The sequence below is a fragment of the Limulus polyphemus genome, unplaced genomic scaffold (genome assembly GCF_000517525.1).
Source record: "Limulus polyphemus unplaced genomic scaffold, Limulus_polyphemus-2.1.2 Scaffold1297, whole genome shotgun sequence".
Classification (NCBI taxonomy): Eukaryota; Metazoa; Arthropoda; class Merostomata; order Xiphosura; family Limulidae; genus Limulus; species Limulus polyphemus.
The window spans coordinates 11,980-31,221 of record NW_013666907.1 but is presented as its reverse complement, the minus strand read 5'-3'; the positions used below and the strand labels follow the sequence as shown (position 1 = coordinate 31,221).

The window sequence follows — 19,242 nt, the reverse complement described above, 5'->3', positions numbered from 1 at the left end:
AGCACAGATAGCCCATTGTGTAGCTTTGTGCTTAATTATAAATAACAACAGCACTTCAGAAAATTTAGAAGCCCTCTCTGAAAAATCAGTACACCACTGGTGAGTATTTTATTAGCAAAGCAACGCCAACAATTATTAGTTAACGACGTTTGAAAAATTATTATAAAATACTAAACATACTATTAAGGATTTATTTTCTACAAATGTCTTTTTTTTTACAAGTATCACAAAAAGTACAACTTATCTCATCTTTCTTAGTATACTTTTTATTGAAAAAATAGTGAGAGCGTCTTAGAAGTCCTTAAAATTTATCACACCATGTTGTGTGAGCTTATCAAAGTTAAACATGGGCGCCCGCAGGAAGGAGGAAGAGGGAGTATTAGCCCCCTTACATTTCACAAAAAATGCACGTATTGTGATGTAAGCTTAACATCGAAGTTAAACTCAATATTTTTAGTAATTTTTATTAAAACTGTAAATTTCTGTTTGAGTTTAAGCACACATAACACATATTCTTTTAGTCTATTGACTTAAACTGTAACAGCTGATCCCCTAAATACGTGTTGCCCCCCAGTGTGTAGCTTTGTGCATAATTACAAACAAACAAACATGTGTTTTTCTCCTCCCTTTAATATATTTCTGTGGGCGCCCATGAAGTTCAATGCTCCTTTTGCGCCTCCCCTTCTCCTCCAGTGGCTCAGTGGTTAGACTGAAGGCTTACAACACTAAAACTCTTGTCTCGAAACCCTTAGTGGGCACAGCACAGGTAGCCCATTATGTAGCTAGTTTAAATTTTGTAACAATGTCAGCACTGTAGTGATTATAATATATTACTTACATCATATGATCTTACCTCAATATTACATTTCCTCATATAGCTGCTGCATTGAAACTTAACTTTGCTCTCGGATATATTTTAATTGCTGTTTTAGAATGTTTGCGTAAAGCTACATAAGGCTTATCTACCTACACAAATAGCCGCCCCTAGCTTTGAACCGAGAGACTAAAGGGAAAGCTAAATCTCACACTGCTAAATCTCTGATCGAATAATGGGATTTGACTGTCACTCTTATACCGCATTCATGACCCCAAAGTCGCAAACCATGAATCCTTAGACTCATATCTCACCAACAATGTCTGGCTGCAACAACAACAAAAACATTACCATTTATATTTTTACTAGAAAATTCCTGAATTTTTATTTGCGTTCATCATGCATACTTTTAAACTCTGATTTTAATTTTTAAATAAAGTTGTATTTTTCTGTCTTTCTTTCTTGAGGTAGTGATTTTTAGTTTCATCCTTATTCTCTTCAAGCATTAACAGACTGTTCGAAATGTAAATATGATTCTCATTTTCGTGCGTAAGAAAAAAACGTGACAATAGCTGGTTAGAAACGTAAGTAAAAAAAAAACTGCTACAATGAAAACAGCTAACAAGAAGTCTCATTCCCTCACAACGAGCTGGGTCAAATATGCGTAAAGGTAAAGGAGGCGCGTTGCCCTGGTTACTACTTTCTGATTACGATACATTGCATGCTTCAATAAATTATATAGTTCAACATTTTACGATGTATTGTTGTGCTAATTGAACACAACCCTTAACTGACAAGTTTTACAAAACGAATTATTAAAATAATCAATTATTATTTGTATCCTTCTTTAGCTGTGGTTTAACATACTTACGCGCCACTTTTGGCAATGTGCTTTAGAAAAAATAAATAAGGAAACTGGAACGATGAAGCAAAACAAGGTTACTGAAGTAATATCATAAATACTTTAATAAATTCACTGACAAATTGAATCCTTAAAAATAACATAAAATATTTAGATACTTTCTAAGCAAACGTAAAAAACACACAATAAATATGGCAACGTAAAGACTACTATAAGCACAACCTTCTTGCAAAACTGAATCCCCTACGATTAGAATCATGGGAACTAGTAGAGAAATCAAGGATGATCAATGTGTTGATGACTCTATCTGTCATCAACAAGCAAGATATTAAAAATGAGCCCACTTTATTGTAAAACACTATCAAAAGCATATGTGATGTTACAAGGCTTAGCGGTTAGGGTACCGAACTTGGAGTCGTAAGGTCCAAGGTTCAAACCCGCGATACTTCTCTGAACGTGCCCAACACTTTCAACTGTGGTCGTGCAATAAAAATCACAGTAAATAACGCTATTAGACTGGAATAGCAGTGTAAAGAAAGTGCTGCCGACCGATTATCTTCCTTCTTGTAAGCAGGCCGACTAATCGCCTTTCTCTTGTAAACAGGCCGACTGATTGCCTTCCCTTTTCTAAACAGGCCGACTTATTGTCTTTTTTCTTGTAAGCAGGCCGACAGATTGCCGTCCCTCTTGTAAGCAGGCCGACTGATTGTCTTCCTTCTTGTAAACAGGCCAACTGATTGTCTTTCTTCTTGTAAGCAGGCCGACTGATTGTCTTCCTTCTTGTAAACAGGCCGACTGATTGTCTTTCTTCTTGTAAGCAGACCGACTGATTGCCTACCTTGTAGTAAACAGGCCGACCGATTGCCGTCCCTCTTGTAAGCAGGCCGACTGATTGTCTTTTTTCTTGTAAGCAGACCGACTGATTGCCTTCCCTCTTGTAAGCAGGCCGACTGATTGTCTTTCTTCTTGTAAGCAGGTCGACTGATTGTCTTTCTTCTTGTAAGCAGGCCGACTGATTTTCTTTCTTCTTGTAAGCAGGCCGGCTGATTGCCTTCCTTCTTGTAAGCAGGCCGACTGATTGCGTTTCTTCTTGTAAGCAGTTCGAAGTGAGGAATAACATATGTTTGAACCTTGGTGTCTCTGACCTAGCCACTAAATCCATATGTTGCAAAAGGTGCCGTTCAGATTGAAAACACCAAATACAGTTATCAGAAATTTAAAAACCACTCATGTTTATCAAAACTAAATTTATTAGTTAATAATAATAATAACGGTTCCCATATCGGGAACTAATGACCGTTCCTATTGATCGTACTTATAAAGGTTTCACATAAAGTCCAAGGATTTTTCTCATTTCAAAGATTTGAAGATTTATGTCTGCAGCCAGATTTATGACATTTGATATCCTTGAATTTCAAACAACCCATTATAGAAGCTTGTCATTATATAGCAACATTCACAAAATATATCATTCTGTCAAGAATTACTTAAAATATTTCATTTGTCAGAGGGACAGACGCGGGAACATAACTGTAAATAAACAATGTTTGTTTGTTGAATTGCGCTTAAAGCTACTCGAGGGCTATCTGTGCTCTGCCCACCACGGGTATAGAAACCCAGTTGTAAGTCCGCAGACATACCGATGCGCCACTGAGGTTAAGCAGCTATTCAACACCATCCACCGCCAATTTTTTACCATCGAAACGTGGTCTTGACCGTCACATAATAACGCCCCAATGGCTGAAATGACAAACACGTTTAATGATGAGATTCGAACCCGCGACCCACAGATTGTGAGTTGAGCATGTTAACCATCAGGCCAAGCAACGCCTGTTCCAAAATAGAGCCTATAAATTACACAAAAAGCCACGTCATATCAAAAATCGACATAAGTTAATAGTTAAGGACAAATTTATCTCGCAAGAATCAAAATTATGTTAATTTACCTTGTATGTTTCGGTAACCCCAGATTTTCCAACTTTAGGTGTGGCAAATTAGGGTAATTAAGATTTTGTTTTAATTCGTGCAATATAATGTTGTTCTTTTTAGTGTTTTACGTTGAAAACAACGTCTTTAATCACCATAACTTTATATATATACAGTTGAATTACTCTATTCATCTATATATTGGTTTTACGTATAAGTTTTGTGCACATGTGTAATATACACATACATCGTATGATGTGTGTGTGAAGAGTAATTAACGCTGGTGCGAAGCTGTGTGCACGTACTGTGACTTATAGTTTACAAGGAGTGACTACTTGTTTCTTGAATAATGTTTATTCACACAGAAAAATTATTGAGCTGTTGATTTCTGTTCTTAATGTTGCCCAAGACAAAACGTGGAAATCTGCAACGTCAAGGAAATATAATGTAATAGCATTTAATGTCTCAAACGGTTCATCTGCAACGTCAAGGAAATATAATGTAATAGCATTTAATGTCTCAAACGGTTCATCTGCAACGTCAAGGAAATATAATGTAATAGCATTTAATGTCTCAAACGGTTCATCTGCAACGTCAAGGAAATATAATGTAATAGCATTTAATGTCTCAAACGGTTCATCTGCAACGTCAAGGAAATATAATGTAATAGCATTTAATATCTCAAACGGTTCATATTTGACCAGAAACACAACAGAGTTGCCTCACATACTAAATTAGCAACTACCACTAATTTAATCAGACGGAGCACTCCATAGGACACTTTTATCATAGATATGACAAAAACTGCTTAGGCAAATTAAGAGTACATTTACAAGTTTTTTTATCATAATTAACCCATGTTTCTGTTTTACAGCTTGAGCACAAGGCAGGTAGACTATTCGACGCCTGACCTGTAAAAGCGGGATTTCTTGGAATACTCCCGTTTCGACCCACAGCAAATTTCGAAGTATTGGATTTACAGATCCCCGCCAATATGTAACCCTGTTCAAGTTTGTTTGTTTGTTACGGATTTCGCGCAAAGCTACACGAGGGCTATCTGCGCTAGCCGTCCCTAATTTAGCAGTGTAAGACTAGAGAGAAGGCAGCTAGTCATCACCACCCACCGTCAACTCTTGGGCTACTCTTTTACCAACGAATAGTGGGATTGACCGTCACATTATAACGCCCCCACGGCTGAAAGGGCGAGCATGTTTGGTGTAACGGGGATACGAGCTCGCAACCAACAGATTGCGAGTCGAGCGCCCTAACCACCTGGCTGTGCCGGGCCACCCTCCGAAAGGGCCGTCAAATAGTTTGTCGAACGTTGTCGATTTCTGAAAAACCAGCCTGGATCTTTATCTTTGCTTCTTCAAATTCATCTCTATCTCAAATAATTCCCAATTATTTTTTTTCTTAAATCTACAAACTCCATTTTAATAAAGTTCCTTTTATAGCTCATCTTTAGATGGATCACTGTCACCAAATGTAATATCTCACGAGCGGGACGATGGTGGATATCAACTTTCCTTTAAAACTAAATTTCTGCAATGTTAAAAAAAAAGAGTATATTAACTGAAACCAACATAAAACAATTATACCCGTATCGCTTGAAATCCTGTTTTTCAACAAATTCCACAGATATTCAAAATAGTTTCGTAGAAGTATTGTATACATTTAGGACCTATGTTTACTACTTTATTAATATTACAAAATGTACATTACCTCTCAGATATCAGTTATATTGCACGTACTTTCAAGCGCACATTTTTACAAGTGTTCTTTTACGTTTCTTGTAAATTTAAAATAAAGAAACGTAAGAAGAAAAATGTGTCGAATTCCATTGTTAGTTGTTCCTGTTCTATATTGAATTAACGCAAGGAGACTAACTTCAAAAGAAGGTCACGGAATGGGTGGTTATGAGAAATTCATAATTGGATGGACCTAAATTAGGTGCTGCGTTTAAGAATATGTAAACAGGAATACCTGCACGCAAATTCCGGGCTGCCGTCGACAGGACCGTAAATTAGGTAGTTTGAAAAGGGTAGAAACCCATGGTAAATTAATCATGGTTCCTATTTTTCAGCTAAGAAGGATGATGCAGTTTTTATGTTAAAGAAATACAAACCTGTTGTTTTAAGTTCATTGACACAAATAGCGTTTCATACTTTAAAAAAAAACAAAAACATGGGGTACGTCCATTGTAAGGTATGGTTACACGTGCCGAATACAAATTTTTAGCCTGACCGTTAATGTACTGTGTGAAGGCACCCGTCGTGACGCCCGACTTGCTGACTTGGCGATTGTCGCTACAAAGTGAAACTAAAACAAACAGTTGAGTGAAGTGGAAAGTTTCGGCAAACTGTTAAAGGTGAACACTCCAGCCTACCTACAGGGATGGGTTCCTAAGGTTACTAATGGCCGACATGGGGAGCGCGTGAGGCTCCTTGCCTGGAGAAGGGCCGTCAAAAGAGACAAGGTTTCGAATACCCTATCTACAGAAAAATAGTTAAGTTCCTAGCTATAGCCGTTTGTCCTCGCCTGGCCAGCCGGGGTCCAAACTGACAGCTGCAACAAGGAATAAGGCTATTAGGTACACCAGAGCCGGCCATGCTAGACGGAAAACTTGTTCTATGCAGATCCGGTTATCTCCTTAAGTCTTGGCCAAATTAATGCATGCAGACAACCCGCCATCACCAATATTGTTTCAAGTGTTTTACGTTAATCAGTAACTATTTGCTAGTTGCAGTCATTACTGAGGTAATGCAGGTGTTGCCGTGAATAAATAAATCCTCGTAAAGTTTTTAAAAAAAGTTATATTCCAGCTTTGTTTTCCTGAGAGTGGCATGAATCTCACAAGTATTTAGAAAAGACTTCTGATTGAACAGGAAGAAATGTGATAACAGCAAATGTAACACGGTACAACGTTGTTTTTGTTTTTTTGTTGTTGTTGTTGTTTTATTTAAGAAATGTAAACTACTTGTAAAATAAATATACAGTTTGACCTACCGAGTTAGTTAGATTTAGGCATACTGGTGCAACTGTGTGGTTAATCTTACAACCTTACATTAAGTGGAACTCGTGCAGGTAATTCTGTTTTAACCCTGAAATCACAACTGAAAACTTGTTGGTTACAGAATACCCGGTATCGTATATACGAGACAAATTTAAGTCTTCTAGTGACTCAGCGATAAGTCTGTGCGCATACACAGCTAAAAATCGAGCTTCAGTAGCCGTAGTGGGCAGAGCAAAGATAGCCCATCGTGCAACTTTGTGCTTAACACAAATCAAGCAAACAAACACAAATTCAAACAAAATCCCGTCAATATTGCAATTAATTATACTAATTCGTGCAAGGATTGTCCAGATCACCGACCGTCGATTGAAGAGTTAGACTGAGCAACTTATTATAATAAAGGTGATTTTTATTCATAGCTAAGTGTTTAGCAATATGATTAGTTTATGTTACATATTTATTGGTCAATATATATATACAGTAAACAGAAAGAAAAAAAAGAGTTAAAATATTGAATATACGCAACCTAACAAAAAAAAACAACAAAAAAACATGGAATAATTATGCTGTTTCATGTTGTAAACTGTTTACGTTTCTTTATTTGTTGTTTAAAACTTTGCGGCAAAGCCACACAGGGTTAGGGTTATCTGCGTATAGTCATCCCTAACTTGAAGTTTCAAACTGATAGACCAAACAGAAAACGACTAGTAAATAGTATTTGCTGCCAACTTTGGTGTTATTATTGTCTAACTAAATAGTGCGATTTGACCGTCACTCTTATAGTGCGTCTATGACCCCAAAGTGTGTATCTCCTGCAGCAACGTATGCGAACAAATGAATCTTTGAATTCAGTTCTGGGGCGTTAACCACTATTTACGTTTGTCTGTTTCATTGATTTTTCTTTTAAGTTAAGCACAAAGCTACACGATTGGCTGTCTGTGCTCTGCCCACCAAGGGTATCGAAACCCGGTTTCTAGTGTTATAAGTCCGCAGAGACATACCGCTGTGCCACTGGGGGGGGGGGGGGGGTTAAATTCAACCAACATACTGAGCTACTTATGTTCTACCCATCAAAGAAATCGAACCCTGCATTTTAACTGAGCCGCCTGGAGGGAGGGAGAGCAAGCATTTACGTAGTACAGCTCTATCTAAAACAAAAAAGTATAAATGTTTGACAATCTACATTTGTGAAGTGTCTGTTAGTCATATTGTCTCTAAGGGATTTTTCAATATTGATGATTCTCATATACTCACTGTTAAGGAATTTTCCAATGTGTCTGTTCCTTTCATATTCTCTAAGATAAAGGAATTAGCTAAAATTTCTGTCTCTAGTGGCTAGGGTCACGGGTTTGAATCCTGTCACCGAACATGCTCGCCCTTTCAGCTCTGGAGGCATTATAATATGATAGCCAAATCCCACTTTTCGTTAGTAAAGAGTAACCCAAGAGTTGGCGGTGGGTGTTGTTGACTAGCTGTCTTCCTTCTAATCTATCATTTCTAAAATCTGGGCAGCTTTTGCAGATAGCCCTCGAGCAGCTTTGCACGAAATTCTACAAAAACATAAACAAACTGGTTTCTACTTACCCAGTATTAAGTTTTTTTAAGGTTTTTGTTTCTACACACTCTCTGTTAAGGGATTTTCTTGAAAATTTCCTTCCGTTATATATATACACTATACCAAAGGTGTTTCTCTATTTCTGTTTCAGTAAAGTGTCTACAAACATATTTTAAAGTAATAATTCTGAGATATTAATAATTAAATTCAACGGCCTGTCTGTTTGTTTATGAATTTTGCACAAAGCTACACGAGGGCTATCTGCGCTAGCCTTCCCTAATTTAGCAGTGAAAGAGTAGAGGGAAGGCAGCTAGTCATCACCACCCACCGCCAGCTCTTGGGCTACTCTTTTACCAACGAATAGTGGGATTGACCGTCACATTATAACGCCCCCACGGCTGAGATACCGAGCATGTTTGGTGGGACGGGGATTCGAACCCGCGACCCTCAGATTGCGAGTCGAGCGCCCTAATCACCTGGCCATGCTCATCGGCCTGTTAAACCTGCCATGCGACATTTTAGCCTTCTTAAAACGCTAGATTATTTATTTATATTCAAATAATGTATTTAAAAAAGAAAAGACTCATTACTGCCACCATAGTTTGGTTCACAAAAAAATATTTAATGATGCACAATGAAACAGAAGAAATCATTCTTAGACATGAATAGTTACGTATGAAAACGAAGTGACTCCTGACACCCCGGTAATATATATATATATATATATATATATCAACATTTGTATTGTTCAAGTTTTTATTTTTTATTTAAAAAATCTCTCATTTTGATATACTTTAATCATTTTAACCAGTTATCTGACTTTTATTAAATCACTCCTTTTTCGATGCTTTGTTAAAATCTGTTGGTAGTAGCTTTGTTGTCTTGACTATAGCTTAATATCTCAAGTTTAATCAGTAATTGGCGTTCAAGAAAATTACTGCTCATTATATTAATGTTTTTGTATCAGCAACTGGATATTTATTTCTCAGTATAGACGAATAATTTTACCCGTTCACTACAAAATTTATTAGCACGAAAATAAAAAAAAAACTGAAAGAAATCGTGAATAAGGGCTTATTCGCAAAACATGTTAATACGAAACAAATGTTTGAAAAACTTTCTTTAAGCCTCGTTTAAGGAAATGACACTAGTTTAATGTTGAAAGATTATTTCATGGCTATTATTCGGTCCTCATAATGTAAACCATTGGGTACTAAGTTGATGACATTTCGTGACATGCCTTCAAAAAGGCCCGGCATGGCCAGGCGGTTAAGGCACTCGACTCGCAATCTGAGGGTCGCGAGTTCGAATCCCCGTCACACCAAACATGTTCGCCTTTTCAGCCGTGGGGGCGTTATAATGTGACGGTCAATTCCACTATTCATTGGTAAAAGAGTAGCCCAAGAGTTGGTGGTGATGACTAGCTGCCTTCCCTCTAGTCTTACACTGCTAAATTAGGGACGGCTAGCGCAGATAGCTCTCGTGTAGCTTTGCGCGAAATTCAAACCAAAAATAGATTCAAAAAATAAATGAAGTAAATGCCATAAATGTTAAATAAATAAATATTATTAATATTATTAAGCCATAAATACTATTAAGTCTTTAATTAGTGAAATGGAAAAGCTGCCACAGATTTAAAAATTAGCAAGACAATAAGATAAGAGCATCAGGTCGTGGTGATCTGCATACTAAAATAAATAATTTTCTATTTTGTTCCTTACTCTGTATCTTGATGTCACTTTGCAAACTAAAAAAAAAAGCCTTAAAACTTGAAATTTTAATTAGCGCCACAACTGCTTTGTAGGACATTAGCCAAATAAATAGAAAATAGTCAAGTTAGATGTAACTGCAATAGCTATAGAATTATAATTACCGATTCTATCGGATTTTTAAACACATTGCTTTAACTGTTTATACACCAAATTGCTTGTGGGCCCATTATTTTGTTGGTTGTATGTTTCCCAATAATGTATGAGCCACACAAAAATAATTTAACAAAAATACCAACAATATTGCAATTAACCCCATCAATTACTGTTTGGTTTTTCCTACGTATTTCAGTCAATTTTTATCAGGTCTTTATATTACGTATTTTAAAAGGCAGAAAAAAAATCATATTACTGAATATGATACAATATATGAACCCCCACCGGTATCGAACGGTATAGAAACAAACTGGTAAGTAAATATAGCTAGACATTGATAAAATTGTACTATGCTCGCTTTGTTAAATATAATTTCATCTTATACACGAGTTCGATTGGCAAATGCTACACGTACAATAAAACAACCCCCAGCGATAATTTTCACAGCTTACAATGCTAGAATTCGGGTTTCGATAACCGTGTTGGGCAGAGTAGAGATAGCCGATTCTGAAGCTTTCTATTTAATAGTAAACAAACAAACAGTAAAATCAACTAAACATTGTACGTTTTTTTTTAATTAATACAGTTTATTCACACAACGTATAATAGTTTATGTTATTCAGTATAAGTGGTTTTAGCCTGTCATTTGTTGTTAAGATGATACTGGGAGGCCATCAAGATACATTCTTCACCAAGAGAGGTTTGAGAATCGTGGGTTGCACAGATTAAACTTAGGACGATACCAATAATGGAAGAGGAAGGGGGAACAGTTAATAAAGTAATTGAAAGTCCAAATTACATGTTGGTCCGTGACTTCCAGACGAAAAGTAAATACATTATAACACAGAGACGTTCTGTAATGACCCGGTACTTAATAAACTTTAGAAGATGAAAGTATATAACTTACACAGCATCACCGTCCATTTCTCTTGTTTGGTATTAAAACAACCCGACAATAAGATCTCTAGAAGCAGACGAAGCAAAGCCCTACAGCACGAGGAGCCCACCTCTGCGATGCACGCCAGTTCAATTTTTCATATAGCTTATCTCGTATACGGATGAATAGGACCACCTTAGGCTAAGAAGTCTTTGAAATCGGTGACTACCAGCAGGAAATTTTACAAAGACAAAATAAGGTTTGTACAACCATCGCTTAAAGAAAAGGCTACAAATTATCGTACAATTCAAACATGTCATTAGATTTTCTCGGCAGTCTTAATGACTTTAATGGTATATAATAATTGACAACCTTTCAGGTGTACTTAGCCAATCAAGCCTTGATGCTCAGCTCTCAAATATTTCGATAAAGTTCATTGGTCTTTACTGCTGTAAGTTGAAAAGAAAAACGATATTAACCAACAGTAAATCCCAATAAACTGTTCGTCGAATGAATTGAAAAGGTTGACATTGTAAAGTTATAACATAAAACGTTGTAAAGAACATATGTAAATACCCCTTTTAAAAAATGCAAAATAATGATACACATTTTCTTAGTATTCTTTACAGATGGATTGGTTGTTTAAGGATAAGCACAAAGCTGCACAATAGGCTATTTGTGCTATGTCCATCACAAGGATCGATCCTTAAATTTTAGCGTTATTAAAACCTCCAGATTTTCGCTAAGCCCCCGAAAAGGGGTTAGGGGTTTTCAAATATAGATATATAAATGTATGTAAGTTTGTTTTGTCATGTAACATTTTACGTGCGTAAAAATATAGTTCAATAGCTAAAAATACCAAAATTTCACTTAAACTACGCAAGAGGTGTATGAATTAAAAGTTAAATTATTTTATACAAACTATCTTTTAAAGTATGAAATTTGAGAGGGTGTGATATATTACCAGTTAGTGTCCCCTAGTGAGTAAAATTAGGTTTGATTTGTTTTTTCAAACTAACGCCATCTCGTTCCCTTGTTAGAAACAGATGGTTGTTTAAACCACGGAATGGGGGTGGGGGAACAGCATCAGACGCTGGAGTATGGGATATAAATCTTTAAAAAATCGAAAATCTCAAATGTTTGTCTAGATTTTAAAACACCTAAAGTTATATAATATTATTTTCAAATCTTTGTTTACCTTTTAATATAACTAAAGCTATAAATACAATTAACAGTATCCTCAGACGTTTGTCTAGCGTTTACTAAATTGGAATTTTTTTCCCTATTTTAACAAAAACTCGTATACTTTACTAAGGAATTTTAAACTAGTTCCTTTAAACTAATCTGTTATTGTTAATAGAATATAACTAAATGATTACTGTTTAAGCACCTACTTGTGGAATATTATCCTTTCAGTGGGGAGTATTGAAAAAAAAAGTTATAGTCGTGATGTAATAAATAAGAATTTGACTTGACTAACAAGATAGATTTTATTAGCGGCTTCAATATGCACGTACACATATAAATAAGACCTTTACAGGTATTGATCAAAAAGTTTTTCTTATTCAATGGCCACCCCCAATTTGCTTTACAATAACACACGTTTTGTTGGTTGGTACAAACCAATTACATATTTTATCAGAATGACAAAAGATTAATTATATCTCGAACTAGCACACCATTCTAAGGCAGAGTAGTTGATTTCAAAATGGTATTAGTTTCGCTCCTTCACTGGAGGCTCATCAATTTAAAAAATAATAATGTTTGTTTGTTTCTACTTAAGCACAAAGCTACACAATTGGCTATCTGTGCTCTGCCTACCACGGGCATCGAAACTCGGATTCTAGCGTTGTAAGTCCGCAGACATGCCGCTGTGCCACTGGGGGGCAACTACTAATGAGCAAGTAATCATGGCTCTAAGCCATTACAAGGTAAACAAACACATTTTAAAAATAAATAAAGAAAAGCAAATTGCGATTGAGTATCATTTCTAAGCTTACGGTCAACATTTTTTTAAATATCTTTACGCTCTGGTTATTGTTTCACTTTTATACATATATATTTTTTTCACATAACTTAAAGGTAACGCTATAATGTTATTTTCAGAAGCTTAGGATTTGTTTCTCAGTCGTATAGATAAAATATATGTATAAAGTGGCTAAGTATGTTCCTATAAACTGTTCAAAGAACATCTGCTCAAATATCCGCAAGGTTTGGTGTGTTGCAGCCTAGCGGTCATCATTCATACCATAATAAACGAAGTTACCCCAGCAGGCGTGCATATTATCAGGCACGGCCTCTAGTAGCAATCATATTGAAGCCCAAGGCCCACTGACAGAAACAATTTATCATTACTGTTACAAATGAGTCTTTTTTTTATCTCATGTTCACTTCAAAAAAAAATCGGAGTTAACTTATTGCACTTTGAGTCATTCATTTTAATAGAAGATGTAAGCCCGTAGTAGACTTCCTTAGCGTGACTTAGCTTGAAAATAGGCCGACTATTTTAATGTGTCTTAAAAACACATGTCGTCAGCATGTCGTGTTTTTGTATAAAAACCCATATCTCCTACTAAACAGGTGTAGATACATTTGAAGCCCCGGTATCGTTAACCATGTCTTCGAAACTCGTTACTGCATTGAGCAGCAGAGCAAGCGGTAACTGATACTCTTTTCTGAAATGTTGAGAAAAATAGTTAAATTTATTTGTTTATTGAATAGTTATTTCGATTGCTAAATGAGCCACGCCCATAACAAAAGAAAGCGCTCTTTTCAAAGTTGAGCAGATGCACATGTATTTGAAGGAATTGTAAACAAAACTTTCTTAAATTATTTGTTTAAATAGATAGATGTTTGTTTGGTGGGCAAAGTGAAGTAAATGATAGAGAAGCTAGGTTAAGACTAGATAGACAGATATGTATGTGACAGACTGGTAGGTGACTCATTCGGTAGGTTGGTTAAAGATGGATAGCTAGGCATGTAGATGGATGGATGAATAACTATGTGGGATATTTGGTAGACTGGTAACTTAATAGTGAGGTGGATTGGTTAAATATGGATGGCTAAAGATATGGTTTGTTTGTTTGTTTTGAATCTCACGCAAAGCTACACGAGGGCTATCTGCTAGCCTCCCTAATTTAGCATTGTAAGACTAGAAGGAATGCAGCTAATCATCACCACCCACCGTCAACTCTTGGGTTACTCTTTTACCAACGAATAGTGGAATTGACAGTCACATTATAACGCCTCCACGGTGGACTTACAACTCTGTGGACTGACAACTCTAGAAACAGGGTTTTGATAACGTGGTGGGCAGAGTACAGATAGCCCATTGTGTAGCTTTGTGCCTAACTTCAAATACTCTTGATTAACGTTCCAATAGCTAATCAGCAGTTTCTAAAGATAAAGTACTTGAAAAAAATCAAGACACGCCAGCTCTTAAACTCTATTACGCTTCTTAAAGCTTTGTTTGTTGTAATAGATGCTCGTTAAAGCGTACTGAAATAAGACACAGATTTGAGTCTCAGGAAATTACTTTAAAACCGGTCCACGACTTGATAGCGCAATAATATTTATATCCTTTTGTTTGTTTTGAATCATTAATTGTATGTTAACTAGTGTGCGATTCGCTGAAACGTACGTACGTGGACGCTTCTAATTGGACGGTCAAAATTGATTTTATTCAATAATTAAAGAAAAGGGTGGATAGAGAATTCAAGGTTGAAGTGGGAAGGCGGGGAAGTGTAAGTAGTTGTATTTTAGCTCAGCTTAGTCGTTTTTGCGGGTGATGTAGTAAACAAGGCTTTGCTTTTACTTCCCACTTTATATCTAGCGATTTTGATTATCTGTTGTTAACGTCCAATGGTGTCTAAAACGTCCCTGTTAGATATTACTGACTTTTGTTTTAAGAATTTGTTTTACAATGAGCATTTTTGGGTTAGCATGTTACATTTCAATCAATTAATAATAATAACCAAGAACTGTCGATAGCGCATTCTGACTACACACCAGTCAGGATCAAGTTGTCGCACTCGTTGGTTTGATTACTGCCACTGTTGTCAAAGCTCAACAACACTCATTTAAAATATTGTTTTGGGGGCAAAATATTTCAGTTGTACTAATCAATTGCCTAGGCTAGAGTACTAATGAGTACCACCCATATTCAATATAGCTTTCACTTTAGACACTATCCCTCCCCCCTCTTCTCTAACGAAAATATTATTTTGAAATATCCATCTTAGTTTTGGTACCCGAGACCACCCCTTCCTGTTATTTTCGGCTCTACATAAAAATAATAGTAAAAAAACATGTAAGTTGACGATAAGAAAATAATTTGAACAAGAAAAGAAAGATAATATACGCGTCATTAACAGCAGCAGAGACATGAGTCATTCCAAAACAGGCTTAGGCGTGTGAAATAAAATTGGAAGGATTAAGGACCATGACCAGGAAGGACGTTCATGGTATTGGAACCACTTGTATCATTCCAACCTTATTGTAAAACACTGTCTCAATGGCAAATAATAAATATTACTGGTATTACTTAATTTGGAAGGATTAAGAGATAAGCCTAGGACACCTAAGGTGGTGGAGTCATCTTCTTCAGCTCGCGTTTTGGGGAGGAGAGGGTAAAGTGTAATGAAACTCTATGTATGAGATCACCCCCCCCCACACACACACACACATATACGTATGTTATGAAGCAAAAGGACAGACAGACGGAAATGGAAAAAAATTAAGCGGATAGACAGTCATGAGCATGCAAAATAAAATTGGAAAGGTTAAGGGCTAAGAACAGGAAATGCTCTCAAGGTGATAGAACCGCTTGTATGTTTTAATGGATTTACGAGAAAAAAAAGTATTAAAGAAGGCTACGTTTATTTCTGATCACCCGAAATTAGTGAGTGAAAGCAATAATTATAAAGTTCATTAAAATATCGAAAGAATGAGTGAATTGAAAATAAAGCGATTTTCTAAATTAAATTCAACATTTATGTGAACGATTTCCAGCAATATTCATGAAACATTCCAAATGGTAAAGCTGTTTCAGAAATTAACTTTTGTTGATTTATTAAACTCAATTCTAATTCCTTTTTCTTAGACATTTGTGGTTATATTTGAAATTTTATTCCCAACCAGATGGAGTGCTCGTCTCCTGGACGGAAATTATGTGAATTATGATTAATGAAGGATTATCTTAGTACATGAAAAGTTGCTTCCCTTATATGAAGTCACAAAAATGCTCATTAAAACTGTAAAACATAAAGTGTGAAACCGCAAACTTGCACGTATCTCCGCATGGACCTAACAAACCTTCGTACCCAATTTGGTGAAGATCCATCAACAGAGGACGAACTGGTGGTAAAGAACACCCATAAAAACCGCAAAACACAAAACTGAAAATTTGTATGTATCTCCCCACGGGTCTAATGAACCTTCATACCAATTTTGGTGAAGATCCATCCACACGCTGTAAAGTATTGATATTATATTTATATAGATATTTCATTCAATGACAACAAAGATACATTCCCAACAATATTATTAGGCTTACACTGAATCTTGTAGTTAGAGGAGAGCAAACGACTTGACAGACTTTTACAAAATGTGAAAATATAACTAAACGAATTTTTTGTTTGTTTCTAGTTAAGCACAAAGCTACACAATGGGCTATCTGTGCTCTGCCCATCACGGGTATCGAAACCCTGTTTTTAGCGTTTTAAGTTCGCAAACATACAGCCGTACCACTGGGGCGATTTTTTTGCCTTAAATCCTTAGGCATTTTTATTTTTGAAGAATATCAAAATTCTAGCCCTAAATAGAATTGTATTTATGTATACATATTTATTTCATAATGACAAACAATCTATATGAATTGAGAAGTTTCGAAAAATAAATTTTTACTTGTTTTAAAAACTTCCTACAAAGCTATACAAGGGATTATCTGCGCATAGCCGTCCCTAATTTTTAAGTGACAGAAGGGAGGGAAAACAGCTAGTCGACAGAGCCTCCTGCCAACTCCTGGGTTAGCTGTTCTTGTTTTACCGAACAGTGGGTTTTAACCGTCACTTTATAGTAAACTCACGTCCATGAGGTGAAGAGCGCGTTCTCGCATAAACGGGAGCGAGCCACAAATCCTCGGATTCACAGTCCTGGCACACTAAGCCACACTCGGCCCAGAAACAGAAAGAAGGAAGCACAGTTAACATAAAAAAAGAATATATGCATTTTATGTTATAGACTAAACCAACAGTTACTTACCCAAAGACAAAAAACCTTTAATTTCCATCAGCTTTACATCAATGTACGAGTTTATGTTAAAAGTATGCAAACGTACTAAGCACAGATTGACAAAGAATTAATAAGTTTTGGTGTTTCAAGTGAAATTTTATCCGTGTACAGAGGTTTAAATGAGGGGGAAACAAATTTTTGGGCTACCCTGTATACAAACATTTACTATTAAAAGTGGCTTATCAATGCAGGCTGGTATATTCGTATTTTAATTTAAAATTTTACATGCATCAAGTCTTGCTTATCCATGAAATAGGGGTAAAAATGAATTAATTAAAAACCAGTAATCTGGCGCGTATTACTCACAATATGTATAGATACATAAAGAAGTGAATCAACGTTCTGTGTAAATAACGTTGCTATGTTAAAGAATCAACTTCTTAGCTTTGAGAAACGTTCTGTGTTTTAGTATAAAATCGAACAATCCACTAAGCTCAGCACGAAACGCAATAGTTTAAGACTGTTGGTTATATCTTAGTCAACCTTACGTCAGATTTTTCATTGACTTTCTAAACACGACTCACTCCTCATGTTCCTTGTTTTACTAGCCGCGAATGTCTCATTTGTAAAATTAATACACTGTTCATCTCCGAAATGAAATAAATAAAACTCTTTCCAGATTAACTCTAATTACATTAATATTATTATAGTTTCTACTGAATTTAGACCAAGAACAATCCTACCTCCTCTCCGAGCACACACTTCTATCACCAGTCCTGCAATGAGGAGGACCATAGTCTTCCAAAACTGTCGGCGGCAAGAAACCATGTCACTACAGTTCGCTAGAGTAACACTCAGCCAGTGTGAAAACTTTAAGAAAAACCTGCAACAAAGGTAGAAAAGGCAGATTAATGGTGATTACTGTTTGATTAAATACTGAATCTAACTAACTTAATAAACTATTCTTGTTACATAAACATAGCAACGCGGCTGTTGCTTAGCAACTGCAAGTTAATAATAGAGCTGGTAAAAATGCCAATGATAATAAATGCGATATTGGAAATGTATCTTGTTGCGTAAACGTTATAAACATAGTTTGATTTTGTTTGTTTGTTTTGTTGTATTAGATGTGTGTGTGTGTGTGTGTGGTTGGGGGGGGGGGTGTCGTCACTATTATAGTGTACCAAAAAATCTTAACTGTGAAGCACGTTTTTGCGACAAGAGGACGCAAACCATGAAACTTTTGCCTTACTGTCCGGGCACACTAAAATTTTGGCCACCAATGGCTAAAATATACGTTACTCAGTTTATTCTCTCCAACTAATCCCCCCCCCCAGTGGCTCAGCGGTGTGTCTGAGGACTTACAACGCTAGAAACCGGGTTTCGATACCCGTTGTAGGCAGAGCACAGATAGCCCATTGTGTAGCTTTGTACTTAAACAAACTCTCCAATAAATATCAAATTTACTGAAATACCTCCTGAAGTAGCTATTGTTTGTCTGGAAATTCTACTCATAATGTGATATTTGTTTAATCATTACGGAAAGGCCAAACTGTTATTTTTTTAGGTGGTTGGTACATTTAAAACTAGCTGAACGAAACACACAAACAAATTTTTAACCTAGTTAAAAAATCTGAGTTACAAATACGGGAAGAAAAAATAATATTAGATTCTTGTGACTGACAGAAGAAACACTTCAAAGTCAGTTGAGAAAATAGCGAATGTTTTTCTGTAAATTCAAAAAGCCAATAAACCAGTTTCTCATGTCAGCGAGAGGTTCCCACCTTCAGGTGAAACTGTTCCCACATTTCCGCTTGTAAATACCCAAAACGTTAGTTCTAGGTTATCATGGGTCAAAATACTAAAGGGAAGTTTAGGTGTGTAGTTGATGGGCCTGTTCAGGCTAAAGGGTGCTGTTAAGTATTTAACAAGTCAATAGCTGCGTTAGGTAAAAACAAATTGAAACTGTATGACGGATTGCATCACAGGAAAGGTGTTGAAACTGCAATGCAAACATTGAGACAGTTTATTTGCAATAAGGAATAATAATGTAAAAAAGTGTTTCTACATTAATGTAGCTACTACGTATTATAACATTT

The 19,242-nt window shown here is 36.1% G+C and overlaps 1 protein-coding gene across 2 annotated transcripts in view; it reads right to left on the bottom strand.

The window, feature by feature from the left end:
• Positions 1–18,013, bottom strand: part of LOC106463000 (latrophilin Cirl-like) — an 84,410-nt gene extending 66,397 nt beyond the window's left edge. For both annotated transcript variants that reach the window (XM_022390401.1, XM_022390402.1), the window contains exon 1: positions 17,887–18,013. In XM_022390401.1, the coding sequence (XP_022246109.1) occupies positions 17,887–17,971 (85 nt within the window). In that variant the 5' untranslated portion in view covers positions 17,972–18,013. The remainder of the gene's footprint in view (positions 1–17,886) is intronic.
• Between the last annotated feature and the right edge of the window lie 1,229 nt (positions 18,014–19,242).